The 14,543-nt window shown below is 37.8% G+C and overlaps 1 protein-coding gene across 2 annotated transcripts in view; it reads right to left on the minus strand.

Moving 5' to 3' along the window:
- Positions 1-7,666: 7,666 nt before the first annotated feature.
- The window catches only part of plcb3 (phospholipase C, beta 3 (phosphatidylinositol-specific)), a 43,056-nt gene continuing 36,179 nt past the window's right edge, over positions 7,667-14,543 (minus strand). For both annotated transcript variants that reach the window (XM_026318145.1, XM_026318136.1), the window contains exons 26-34: positions 14,321-14,362; positions 14,034-14,143; positions 13,736-13,845; positions 13,337-13,496; positions 13,086-13,162; positions 12,719-12,808; positions 12,523-12,580; positions 12,117-12,203; positions 7,667-10,001 (exon numbers count right to left, since the gene is read on the minus strand). In XM_026318145.1, coding sequence (XP_026173930.1) covers positions 9,684-10,001; positions 12,117-12,203; positions 12,523-12,580; positions 12,719-12,808; positions 13,086-13,162; positions 13,337-13,496; positions 13,736-13,845; positions 14,034-14,143; positions 14,321-14,362 — 1,052 coding nt within the window. In that variant the 3' untranslated portion in view covers positions 7,667-9,683. The remainder of the gene's footprint in view (positions 10,002-12,116; positions 12,204-12,522; positions 12,581-12,718; positions 12,809-13,085; positions 13,163-13,336; positions 13,497-13,735; positions 13,846-14,033; positions 14,144-14,320; positions 14,363-14,543) is intronic.

A 14,543-nucleotide genomic window follows, 5' to 3' on the forward strand; every position in this document is an offset into this window, starting at 1 on the left:
GTCAGCCTCACCTGCAGAGAAGTAATAATGAATTTCAATTCTGATTACTCCATTTGCATATTTTTCTTTCCCACTCACACGGACTGAGAGCACTGTTCACTTCAGCCAGTCAGAGCTTGTCACAACCTCTCAGCCATCTTCTTGTTGCTGTCAAACTCTGATCCTTTTTTCACTAGTGTGTGTGACACAACCCACCTCTTGTTCAGCTGCCTCCTGCTCCAGATCCTGTTCATCTCCAACTAAATAAATGCATTTATTCATAGCTCTGCTCTCACTGAACTGGAGCTGAGTCCAAACAAGTGGATTTTATATTCATGAAGTATGAAGGTTGTGATAACAGAGTATTATTAGTGCATCATATGCAGTATGGACAATGTATTATTTACAATATGTGCTTTGTGAATTTATGATGTAGCTTTTGCTCTGCTAAAGAACATTTTTCAGGAATTTATGTAAAAAATATATCTGAGTTTTAACTCAGCATCTGCTGCTTTTCCAGCTCATCTGTCAAATAATTTAGAAAACATGACAGATTATTGACACAGTTATGTTATGGCACAATTACAAGCGTCAACGTTGTGGACAGTGAGGTTTTCACTTCTGTGTTTCTTTCTGATCATTTTGTAAGGCTTGGCAGTGGACTACACAAAGTAGGTATATCAGTATTTGTACACTGTAATCTTAGAGCTGTCCTCCATTAGCTAACTTTACCTGTTTATCAACAATATGGTTTTTAGGGCGAAGCTATGAAGAAACTAATTTCCTTATTGAGTAGCAAGAAAAGAAGCAATGACGATACTTGACCATAGGAGGCAGAAATACACTACACTGCCCCTGGACCGCACCTACGAAGAAGAAGCTTAAGTCTGAGCATGCGCAGTGAGCTCAGATGGCGTGCACGCACTGGTAATTTGGCGCCGACAAGTTATAGAAAACTGGAAAAGACGAGGGGCCGCTTGGAGTTTTTACGATTTTGTGTAGTTTCATGTTGTCATTTTTAAAATAATGAGGTAAGTTGTCGAACAGACATTGATTATGTTTATGTTTTTGTTAATATTCCTGTGTTTATATTTATATTTGTGACTGTTTAGCCGATGTAAGATAGCTAAAGTTTGCTAAGGCTAGCTAAAGCTCGTTGACTTAGCCTAACATTTATTATTATTAAGATTTGTTAATGTTATTCTGGTAGAGGTAAAGACTGGCCTTTATCACCACCGCCTGACAACCTGTTACAGGTGTTTGAAAGTAAAGAGGAAACTCCTGAATTTGAAATGTTGTAGTTTGTTTGTTAGTCGTAGGTCGAAGTGAAGTAGGAAGGCTTGTACTGCGGGGTCTGCAGTCACATGGGTTGAAAATAAACGTGACCGTCATGTTTGTAAAGCGTGATTCATACACAGGTCAGATTGGTGGTATTTCAGAAAACATCATAGTGTGCATTGTTAGATTGAGGAACCTAGTATAATGATTTAAAACACTTTTCTTCTGAGTCTAAATTATTTTTCAACTTAAATTGACAAAAGTTTGATTTATTAAATATAATCTTTTTATATTTAATCTAAATGTTACATTTCATATATCTATTTTTTATATGTATTTGTTCTGTGCTGACACACTTATACTAAATTAATAGAGGAAATGCCTCCTGATATGAAATTATTCTTTTGACTGCAGACAGTAATATTTCTATAACTATATTTAGATCAAAAACAAGTTTTCCTGTGGTGCTTACCATGTGTTTTCTAAGCTACAACCTTTTGACTCTTTTAACTAAAGACTTTTTACCCTTTTCAGAAGTGCTCACGGCAGCTCCCTGACTGCTCCTCGCTTCATCAGCAGCTGTACGCTCAAGGTTAGATGCCACTAACTTCTATTCTGGAGAATATTACAGTGTAAAAATACATTTTATTATATTGTGTGAAAGCAAAACATTAAGAATATGGTTTTAGATACACTGTGAACATTGTGTGTGTTTGGCTTGTTTAATTTACATGTATTGAGGTAAATTAATTATGGGAGTCCTGTAATAGTGTGGGAAATGCAAATATAAATTTTATAAAATTAATGATAGTATCTTGTTTGCGGAGATGTGTGTTGCTTCAGCTCCAGGTGGCTAGTTTAAACTGAGTTGGGTTTTGAATTGGTTAGATTTTGTTGAAAGGTGATATGTTGCTCTTCTTGGTAGATATTAAATGTTTTAATTTTAACTGTGACAAGGTTGATTCAGTGATTAAGTAATTTTTTTTTTTTTTTTTTTCCGGTTTACTGGAATAGTTTCCTTGGCAATAGTTTGAGAAATAAGGATTGCATTTCAATATTTAATTGGGAGATTGTCAACTTCAGTGACAGTGATATAAATGCTGCAGCTTAAGATACTGGAGAGTTTCTGAGTCACCACTGTCCAGAGGGAGTGAAATGGTTGGCAGATCCAAGTGGTTTGGAAGTCATGATTGCATTGTGAACAGGTTTATGTATAAGTTAAACCTATTTTAAACATTTTACCTTGGCTGATGTGAGTCATGTGAATGGTCCTTCTTTGTTGTAAATTTGTCTTATTGTCATAGAAAAGACATTGTTACAGATTTTTGAAAAGTCAGCGTTGGGGGTGAAAGATGCATCGTTTTCCCATTAAGTTATAGATATTGTTGTGTCTGTATCTGATTTATGAGTTTCTAAAGTTTAAAAGCTATGTTCCTGAACTCTGTAATTGCCATTATATCACCAATTACACTAGTGGGGTGTTAATTATATTATACTGTGTAATATTCTTTTAAGTTATTTATCCCTTATGCTCTTGTTGATAGAGCAGAAACTGTTCTCCCCTGACTTTGTACTTCTGGCCTAGTATATTAAATGATATGAATGAACTATGTATTTTAAAATTGGTGACGAAGGTGACTAATGTCTTTATGCTGGCATGATGTAAAACAGACTGTGTGGAAAGTCTATATTATACCAGAATCGGCTGGTGTTAATGATGATTTAGTGATTTTGTTAACTGTCCACCAGCCTGAGCCATAAGTTATACTGATTGTCCTTCAGAATCCATTTGATTAAATGTTGTAGTCAAATCAAGTGATTTGAACCATTTGTGAGTGTTGTTGGAAGCACTGAAAATATAAAATTTATGGTAAATTAGGTTTTCATTTTAACTGTCTCATTTGACCAATGAGAGCTGGAGGCTGGAACAGCTTTTGAAATGATCTTCTATCTTTTTTTTAAATAGAGTACTTGAGGTTAAAAAGCAGTAACAGTCTGATAGTAATATTGATACCTAAATATTTAGTTGCCAGTGATAAGAAGAGTTCAACTGCAGAATCCCAGGCATCCTGAGAGTGGTAATATGGTTGATTTGTTGTATTTTGAGAATTTGAAATCTTGGTGAATATAATAATGGTGAAAGTGTCCTGTTATGTTAGGGGTCAAGCAAATATAATAAATTATCTGCTTATTTCATATTATGTATTGGCATCTTGTATTCCTTTTAATTTTGGTTTGTTGCATTGCTGCCGCAGGTGGTTCAATGAAAGTTGCAGGACAGAGTGGGCATCCTTGTTTTGCTCCCCATTGAAATGTGACATCGTGACTCCATTTGTGATTATTATGGAGTGATATGTATAGTATTCTTATCTAAAGGATGAACACCTCTTCAGAAGCAGACCTTCATATGATATATTTATGGTTTTGGTTGGTTTTTGTTTTGCAAGATTTATCAGATTAAATAGCCTGCAGTTATTATCTGATGCATTTCTATTTTTGCTATTTTTTTCCTGTTTGGTCAGGGTGAATTAAAACCAGGTTAGGGTGAATTAAAACCAGGGTTACTGTCTCTATTCTCGTGGCTAGGGCTTTGGTGGTAATTATTACGTCTGTGCCAGTTTACACAGCCATTCAAGACATGAAAGAGCCCTGAGTCCATGCCTGTGTGAAGTGACAACTTAATGGGCAGAGCTAGAAAGTAGTGTAGGCAGGATAGACAACAGCTGATCATGCCTTTCAACGCTTCCCTGTTCTGATATTTTTTTCTTTCATACAGGCTTCTGACAGTGATGCTGCCTAGACACAAGTATCTGTCAGGGTGCTGACTATTATCAATGAAGATGGACTTCTCTGCAAATCATCTGCACCTTGACCCAGTGTCTGCTGTAATCATCATTAAGGTATTGCATTGCATGAACCTACCTTAAGCACTTTGCCTTTTATTGCTTTAGACCATGACGACCCTAAAAACACAAAAAACACTTTCAACTTCATTTCGAGCACACCCAAAAACAGTTTGCAATAGTTTTAACAAGTAAATAAGTTTGCTGTTCAGTTAAATACAACTGAGAAATGCTGCAGGAAATGTCACTTTAGTCAAACTTAAAAAAACGTGTTTGAAAAAAACACTATATCTCATTTAGAATAATTTAGTAGTTTGAAATAAGTCATTCCCAGGAGTCTGTAATAGTTTGAGTACATCTAAACTAAATCGTCAAGTACTCTATATTATTAAATAAATGTAAGTTTACTGCAATAAGCATTTATTAGTACAAAGTACAATTCAAATTCCATGCAATTGTTTCCATGCATGGAAAAAAATCAAGGTTAATGAAGTAGAACTCAGTGTAGATTTAGTATACAGTATTTATACTTGACAATTTGTAGGTCAGTAAAAATATATTGTTTCTCTACTGGAATTTTATTGCTGACGCTTGTGGAAAGCTTTTCAAAAAGCGTTCGGACCTTCATCTGAAATTAGTCATTACCATTTAATTGTCATTGCAGTAACTTCCTAATAATATCTCCGCTATTTTCATGCTAAAAACTATTTAATCTGGTGCTAGCTATAGGAGAAATAGAGATAACATTTGGAAATAATTTTAAATTTCCCAAAAAACTTTCTTGAACAACTGCTTCTTTTAAATAAAACTTGGAGACTTGCTGTAATTGCTAAATAAATTAAATATGAATATCCAACTTTTAGCATTTAGGGGCTGAAACTTTCACTAACCTCAGTCCTGTCTGTTCCTTCTCTAACAATTAAGTCTCTCTACTTCCTGAAAATACTGGCATGGCTGCATCTTAAAACTTAGTCTGTCAAATTAAATTAACTCAACTCGCATTACATAGCAAAAAGTGTTAGTGTTACTGTTAGTTAGTGTTAAATAATAGACGATTTTCATTACAAATTAATGGGCGTTAAGTGCTCAAAAAGCCTTAAACACAGGAAAAACTATTACCCAACCAAAAAACAACCAGTTATGATGAGCAGCCCTAGAAGAGACAAAAATGGTGCAATAAAAAACAGTTGAGGTTTAACTAGTTTGTACTTTATTATTGAATGTCCAGTCATATACTTTATATTAATTATCATAGAACAATAAAACATTACATCTGGATCATTATATGGTATTCCCCTTATATCTGACAATTATATAAACTACATATACAGTGTCAACATATCTCACTACGTATCTCTTTCCTAATATATATATATAACGAGCTGTCTTCACTATCTGAAGCATACAAACACAGCTGCTGCGTTTAATTCATGAATTAGACCAAGAGTAAATGGTGGTCTTATTATTGGATGAAACTGGAGGCAAGGAAATGGGACAGTAGGAAAGAGAAAGAGAGGGAGAGAAGACATGACAGGCAGGAGCCTCAGGGTGGGCCCGAGGCCGGTTAGCCAAACCAAATGTCTAATAAGAGTATAGTCATGGAGTGGTTTGTGTGATACAGAAGTGAGCATGGCATCTAATGGTACACTGCTGTGCTTGTGTCAAGAGTATGAGATTATGTGTCAGTTTAAATGAGTATTTTCAACATAAACAGGACAGAAATAACAGAGGTTAAAACTCTCAGATGACAAGAAACCACCCCCAGACACCATACTGGTAGGAAGGAAAGTAGCTAAGAGCATTAGCATACTAACTGTGCTCCTCTCTATGAGAGCCAAGGCAGCACATACTGAATATGCACTGAAGCTGGCCTTGTTAGTGGCATGGTTTGCAGTGGCTTTTTGCACCAGAATTATGATTTTAATGGGATGTTTTGGCTTTTTGGGAATTTGACCCATTCTATGCAAAATAGCACTCCAGGATTAACTTTGTGACCATTAGACAGCAATATGTGTAAAGTGCACATGCTTGCAATTTATTATATACTATGATAACTAATGCTTGTTGATCACAGGTAAGTAGTATTACCCAAAGAAAGAAATGAAGTTTTAGCACTCCAGATTTAGCATTGATGTTTGAATTTATCCCCAATATTGCTAGGATATGTTAGCAAACATCTGCTTATTTATACACCCGACAGACACGGAGCAACAAGAAGATTCATTTAGAGAAGTGTTTTGACCCAACAAGTCTAAGTACAGTATCAGCTCTTTTAGCAGTGTTGGTCTCAACTAACTCTTGAGGGAAACCTGCTTTAAGCTGTTAAATTCTCCTTTTGTATGTGTGAAATGGGCTGCCCATGTGTTTTGCCAATGGCACAACAACATCTTAAAAATATCCAACCTCTGATACATTTTACACAGAAAGTAAAAGTCTTTGGTTTGGATTTCCTTGGCCCCAAAGGCAGACTGCCTGCAAGTAATATTATTAACGTTTTAGGCAAGTAAACTTTTTGATTTGAGAAGACTGGAGGCAGTTCCACCTCTGAGTCCATTGTGCTATGAGAACGCACTGTACACATTAGTATGAAGTGAGACGGGGACGCATTAACACTTACATGGTGTTGGCAGTTTGGCACACAGAGTGCAGGACAGCCAGAGGTGTTTGGGCGATCTTCGTCTGCTAAATTATCAGAGCTCAAAAGGTCAGCATATTCATATTAAGAAAGTTTTTTTTTCTGTCCTGCTAATGAAAATATAAATTAAACAAGCAGTTAGAAATGTTATGGACCCTTTTCACATGACGTCAGTGTCCCTTGCCCCTCCCATTGGTGTGTCCTCACTTCTGCTGGTGAGTAGTATCATGGAGTTCACCACAGATATAATTGGCTTGTGAATGTTTTTAGTGACATTTTGGTCTAAACTTCACTAAGGCTATAATTTTTTTTATTGAATACTAGCTATTTGATTTTAAAGTTACAGTGTAATTTTTCTTTTTCTAAGTGATGCCAGCGCTGTAGATAGACCATGTAGCAAATAAGATGCTACCATTCATGTATGTTATCAGTTCATTATAGCAGAGTCAAGAAAATGTTCCTATGAATAACGTAAATTAATATTTGTGAATTAAACATGAGGCTTGAAGATGTTTTATGACGGAAAACTGCAAAAGACCAAACACTTCCCATAAATTAGCTAACACTGTTTTTTGTAAATGTGTTTTACAGTTCATAAACCCCCTGCCCCTCCAAAAGGTAAACAGTATAGATTTAAGAAGTCCTGTGCTCAGTAACTGGTCATGCCACTTGCTGGAAAGACAACGTTAGCTGACGTCATTGTGAGAAGGGTCTATTCGCTGCTTTCCCTATGATGCCAAGTCTGAAACACCCAGTTGTAGACAGCTCCATGATGACTTCAGGATTCAAATTCACATCAAAAGATCTACAAATTGAATTTGTAATTGGAAGTTGTAATATAAAAACCTTTTATACTCATTGTAAATTGTTAAAACAGCCTGAATCTTCCACATTCCATCGATTACAAACTTAAATAACCACAAAAGAGGAAGTTGTTGAAACTCCATTTAAATAGTTGGTGGTTTACAAGGGGTAGGGTAGGAGGAAATCAGACAGACAGGCAGCCAGTGCTTATTGAAGGAGAGGACAAGTTAGGGCTTGTTGAATCTAGGAACAGTCCTTACTTTGAAAAAAGTCCAAATTTGATACTTTCATGTTAGTTCCCCTTAACCCTCCTTGACCTCCACCCCTCTGCAGCACTTGTGGTCAGTAGTAAAATTCACATACAATTAAACATAAAACAGACAGAATACATTATAGTGCCATTATTTTACCCTCAAGTGGAGAAGACGAGAAAAGGGATGGACATTTTGCTGAAAAATTACTCCACTAATGAATCAAAGACAACAGAGTAAAATAAATATAGACTAACAGGAAGTTTTGATAGAGATTAAAAACTCACTTTTAAGTTAAAGTACCATTTTCTTTGTGCACCAAAATGCAACATTCAATATCTGGCTTTAATGTAGTATCTAAGAACCTCTGATAGCAATAATATTTAGGCTAAACTACAGATTCAACCCCAGGGATGCATGCTGTCAAGCATTTGGTAATTTAGATGAAAAAGACAAATCTTTACATTAAAATGTCATAGTGCAGCTTTAAGTCATTATCTGCAGACTGTTTCAATGATGTTACTATTTCAGCACATGCTGTCCTTCTACTACCCCTAGCAGCGCACACAGTTTTTCATTTGGGGAAAGTATTGCTGTCCCCCAAAGCAGATTCTCATCAAGAGATTACACAAACGCACATACAAATACCCTCACAGGCTTATTTTAAGTTAGTTACATTATTGAGGCTTGTCCCTAAAGGGTGTTTTTGTATGTGTGTCTGTTGATTTGTAGAGATTTTTATTATTTTTTTTGCCACTGAACCAGTACCCTATCTGTATGTGTGTGTGCTGCTGCTGTGAGGATCCATCTTCCAATTAGTAGAGAAACAGCATGAAGCTGTATTCACACATGCATTGAGATGCCCTTTACTTTGAAACCCACACAGTCTGTTTCTAGCCAGATGGATGTCTCCTGACTGCCCCCAGTTCAACCTTTGCCAGATTTTGACTGGAGGTTAAAGAGCAGAGTTAATCCTGACCAATAACATTACAAACTCTGGTGAGAAAGGTGTGTGTGAGTTTCAAAGTACAGTATAATAGGATAAACAGGCTAGATGAATGGGCAACTCAAACTACCAGCTAAAAAGAAAGTTCAGGCTACAGCACCCCTTGCTGGTAAACTACTATAATTACAGATAAACTTATTACTTTAGGCAAACATACTTATTCTAAAAAGTCAAGCCTCTTGATATTTGTTTCTGGACAATACATCTCTATTGTTGATCAGTTTTATTTGGAAAAGTGGAAAGGAAATGTAATATGTAGCTTTTGACTTTTATTTGTAGCACTGAATTGAAAAAAAAAATTTTCTCATAGACAAGAAAGCCATTATGAATTGTCAGTGGGCAATTGTTGCTACAAATAAAATCAAAAATCTACAGTGAGTATTAGTTTTTCTTACCTTTGTGGGAATTGCTCGGGCCAACTGTATGTATGTTAGTAAATTCTCCTGAACCAAGGCCCCTCTCTGTACAGTTTAAAGCTTTTAAAAAGGGTAAAAACAAGTTTAAAGCAGTTACAAATATACAGATTTACTGTGAACTGTGCGAACATAAAATCTGTGGTATGGAAAAAACCACAGCAAAGCTTACTGATTGCACAAATTAGAATATTATGCCAAGAAACAGACGACAGGATACAACATTAAAAGTAAGACAAATTGTAAAAAAGAAAAAGAAAAGTTTAGATATGATCCTTATGAAATCTTCCAACCGAAGGCATGATGTCATATGACAAAAACAGCAAAATAAAAAATAATATAGCTCTGTAGAAAAGAACAAAACAGTCTTTAATAAAAAATGAAAAACATAAATCTATATCATTACTATCCCACATTAAAATCATTAGAGACCCCAAGTGAATGCATGTAGTTTCCTTTTAAAAGGAAATCATTTTAACTGAATGACATCTCTGGCTCTGACAGGACGGGAGTGGTGGATGAAGAACTGGAATCGGCCAACGAGGTGATGCTATTGTCCATGCTCCTATTCCACGTGCTCCTATTGGGCGTTGATGGATTAGACGGTGTGGAGCAGTTGGACGGTGGGCCCGACCCTGAGCTGGGACTGGGGCTGCTGTGATTGGAAAAGGGCGAAAACAGGGCGTCCTTCCCGAGACCTTTGTTCTGAAGTTCCACCTGAAGGTGTTGGCAGATTTCTTCTGGTAGCCGCTGGTACTCTTCCTCAAGTTCCTTCTCCAACTGAGACTGCAGCTGGGTAAGAAACACCAGGAAAGTAGTAAAATGTTCAAGTCTTATAATTGTGTGAGAGTTCTGTAAACATGGAAAGCATATTTATGAGGGGTTGTATAAGCCATAATATCCTCCTCACACAAGTATGTGTCACTGCCCTGCTTGTTTCCTATCCCTGCCCTATCCACAGCTGATTACCCGGATCAGGTGGATTCAGTCAATTAGGAGCTGGAAGATACTATATCAGATGAGGGGGAAGACAAACTGAATTGGTATCTTCCAGCTTCTGACTTAACTGAACTCACCAGATCCAGGTAATCAGCAGTGGGTAGGACATGATTGGAGCCAGCATGTTGCTCAGGGATGCACAAAGAGCTCCACCTGCAGTTCAGTTGAATCTCAGTAATAAAACATTAGCGCTCTCAAGTCAATACGTTTTTCTCCATGAGTCACTAAGGTCTCTCACAGTGAATTCAGGCCCCTCTTTCTAGCCTTTTAGGCCTTGTTGACAGTTGGTCATAGAGTGGAAACTGGGATGACCTGCCACACATGTCCTCAGTGGGACTTGAACCGCTGACAGCCCATGCTGTGCTCATGCACACGGAGCACCTGCTGAAACCACTCAGCTATCAGGGTGCCCTAAGTAAACACACCTCTAACAGTGTACTGGGTGTCACTTTCAGAGCTTCTGTTTAATACTACATTTCTCACACTGACTGTTCTACTCTGTCATTATTAATAAAATGCCTAGTGGATGCCATGACACATTAATTTTGTAAATTTAATGTTACCTGGTAAAATGTATCCACTCACACAATTTAGCTGTAGGCTGAAGCAACATTAATGAAACTCCTTAACCACAGACAGAGCAGAACAGTTGCTGTGGATAAATGTACCGTTTGGTCTATAAAGACAAGGTTTGGAAGTCTGACTTGTGCACCCAGGAGCCCAAACCAGCAGCTGATGGGTAACTGTCAGTCACAGCTGTCGATCACTGCCCACACCTATCATGGAGCAAGAACTTGCAAAATGAGGCCCAGTACACTATTAAAGTTACATTTAACTGGGACACCCTGATAGCCGAGTGGTTCTTGCACTGTTGGTGGTTCGAGTCCAACAGCTGACATGTGTCGCCCTCTCTCTGTCTCCCCAGTTTCCTGTCCACCTCTCTTTGGCCAATTGTCAATAAAGGTGAAAATGCCAAAAGAAAAAAGACTGCACTGACAAACTGACTTAAGGAGAAAATTGTATTGACTTGAGGTTTTTGCAGACAGGTTAATGCTTTGTGAATGGGATTCAGATTGAGGTGAAACGTTTGGAGCCAGTCATTAGTTAGTGTGATAAATAAGCTGCCTTCTGCTTCAACTGTGTGTGAGAGGCCTGAAATGTTTTATGGCTTGTGTGACGCTAAATCCAGCAACCAGTTAGCTAACGTTAGCCTGGCATTTCCCCATTTTCAGTGTTTGTGCTAAGCTACAGCAGCTGCAGCCCTGTTCCATACGTCACACAGAGGCTTGAGAGTGGTTTTCTTTTTATAGCTATTTAGGCTGATTATTGTGTCAGTAAAATAATTACAACAGAACTGACGTGATACCTGCAATTATACATACTTATCCCCCACAGCTTATGTGCAGGGAACTTTTTTTTTTATCTAACAAAATTCTCATCCTTTGCAATTAATGTAAGACATTTTTACTTGATTAGCTAGACCTTTCTGCCTGATATCTACTAATACTTTCACTCTGCCCCCTTAATGATGCAGGGGTTCTTGTCTCTTGAAACTTTAACTTGCTGCTATTTTAAAGCGAAACATGTCTAGAATTTGCAGTTTACATGACAGCATTAACATTTTGCTTCAAAGGAATAGTTGGATTATTTGTAAAATGCAATTTGTCACTTATTGTGAGATTTATACCACTCTCTAGTCTATATGTGAGGAATGGAAGTGTTGGTTCAGAAAACCTCAACTTTAGCAGGAAGTTAGCTAAGTTGCCCCATAATCACTGCATTCAGGACCTGTCATTTAGTTATATGGAAAAGTGACTAATTTACCAAGTTGTCTGTTGATGAAAATTTCTTCTACTCATGAACTGGTTAAAAGGCAGCAGTTCAGTGTTTCCATATGTTTCTGCTCACCATTGGAAGCTCCTCGTCTATGTGTTGGACCACTTCTCGGTGCCTCAGGATCAGCTTGTCCTGTCTCCTGCTCTGAGCCTCCTCCAGCTGGATGTGAGGAAAGAAAGGTGAGAAGAGAAACATTGGGTAATCAAGGAGAAGTTATGTGGGAAATGACTCAGAAGGGAGGCAAGAGATTAGACAGTGGTGTGAAAGAGGGAGAATTACAGTATGAACCTAGAGAAAATAGAGATGTGAATGGTGGATTAGGAGGCAAAAGGACTGGCAAGTCAGGGAAAAGAAGATAATGCATGAGAGGCATAAAGTAAAATAGATGACAGGGCAAAAAATGTACTGCAAAGTAGATAAATGGTCATTCTCGAGGACTGTTGGTGATAAGTGTGTGTTTGCCAGAGTGGGCACTTGCCCTGCGGATTGAGGCGACAGAGTCTTGAATATGTTTCCTGTTGATCTCATTCAGTTCCCTATAGAGACAAGGATGGCGAGAGCAGAGAAAAGAACAAAAGACAAATGTAGAGTAAATCAAAATCAGATCTGACTGCCTAAATAGCCAAAAATTACTGCAGTGTTTGCTCTGTAAAACAAATGCACAGGTTTATTACGTTTCAGCCTTTTCTTTTTCACGGGTCTTGGCTTCAGTGATGCTGTTTTGTCGCTTCCTGTCCAGGATCTTCTGCAGCTCTTTCTTCTCCCTGCAGACACATTTACAGGCCAACTTTACATCCCAAAGCAGACAGATGGCATGTTTGAAAGAACTATTTCATTTTTGTGTGAGGTCATTTAATAAGCTATACACGTGTACTGAAGCTAACATCCACGAATTAAAGTCTCTGTGTGAAAACAGCCAGATAAAATCAGGTAACAGTCATAATGGCAAAATCTGAAATTTTTAGACAAAAAAAATAAATAAATAAATCAGTCAATTCTTTTCCTGGCTTTATCCATTCAAAGTGAAACAGCACTACTTACTTCTCACATGTCTCCCTGAGCTTTTTCAGCTGAGCTGTTTGGCATTCATGGGCGGTATCCTTTAACTTCTCTAAGGCCTAAAAAAAAAAAAACACCACAGCAGACAACGACCTGTCAGTGAAATCATGATGAACTCTGTGTGAATTCATAAGAGGAACATTGCAGCTGTATTGCCATAAGTTTAGGGTGAGATAGGACTGGGGTGTGCACTTAAGCATCTCATGTATAGATATGTGTGTGTGTGTTGTTACCTCCAGCAGGTGTGCTTTCTTCTTCTCTCTCTCCAGTGAGTGAAGCTCCTGTCGAAGTTTCAGCAGCTCCTGCATCTGCCATTCCCTTAACTGGACTGTCTGCTTCTCAAGCTCCTGATTCAGAGCAGTCAGCTCACGCTCCACCGGCTCCTGGGGCTCACTGAACACAAACGACATTTACTCTAGAGGAGCAGCAATTCCAGCATCGGTCCAACGATTCTTTTTCTGAAGTTTTTTTTTTTTTGTTGTTTTTTTTTAAAATCTCTCACATTCATAAACACAGTGTCCATCTGTAATCATTCTACCCAGGAGTTTGTTTCACTCTTACGCGCCTCCGTTATTTACTGAGATTTTTTAAAATTATCTTAATAAATTCCCCAAATGCCTATTTATTCTTACTTTTTCTTGATGCTACGTTTGAGATGTTTCTCCATTTGACTGCGTCTTCTCTTGCTGTCAGACTGAAGCTGGCTGCTGCGATTCTTCTGCTCCTTACTCAGGTTCCACACCTGCACACACACAAGAGCAAAACAATTTGTTTTGGGTCACTTCAGTAGCTGATGCTAATATAGTCGACTTTTTTTTATATCAGCTTCGTATGCAAAACTGAAAAAATTCAAATGTGGCATGAAAAATAAAATACATTTGTATCTGAAGATGTGTTTTCTCCATTCTGTTGGGCATTAAGCCTGTTTACCTTCTTGAGGTGCTTCTTACGAAGCTCTTTGAGTTCTTGGCTTTGTTTCTTCAGCAGCTTTAAATAGCTCTTCTGTTGCCTCAACTCCTCTACAGAGTGGACCTGGACATCTGAGAGACGGGGAAAATAAATCATGGTTAGTCGCCAGCGTCATTATCAGTGTAAACCCTGCTGACAACGAGACACTTCCAGATTGTCCAACAATAAAATAAAAGACCATCAGAAGATGTTTTCTACTTGAATGTAGTTCTTTCTTGCTGGAAATGGATGTGCTGGGATGACCTTACCTGTCAGGACAGTGGCTATGAGATCCTCCTTCTGACTTGGCGCTACATACAGGAGAGTAATCAGACAAACAATATGCATGAAATGGATGATGGGAAAGCGAAACACACAACAGCAGAAAGCTCATTGTATCCTAAACAGTGAACAAAATAGTGTTGCATTGTTTAGGCCAGGTTTATCTGCACTTGTTCAAATTTAAAGACAAGTGACAGGGTGTGGCACAAT

Source organism: Mastacembelus armatus, chromosome 18 (assembly GCF_900324485.2).
Source record: "Mastacembelus armatus chromosome 18, fMasArm1.2, whole genome shotgun sequence".
Taxonomy (NCBI): Eukaryota; Metazoa; Chordata; class Actinopteri; order Synbranchiformes; family Mastacembelidae; genus Mastacembelus; species Mastacembelus armatus.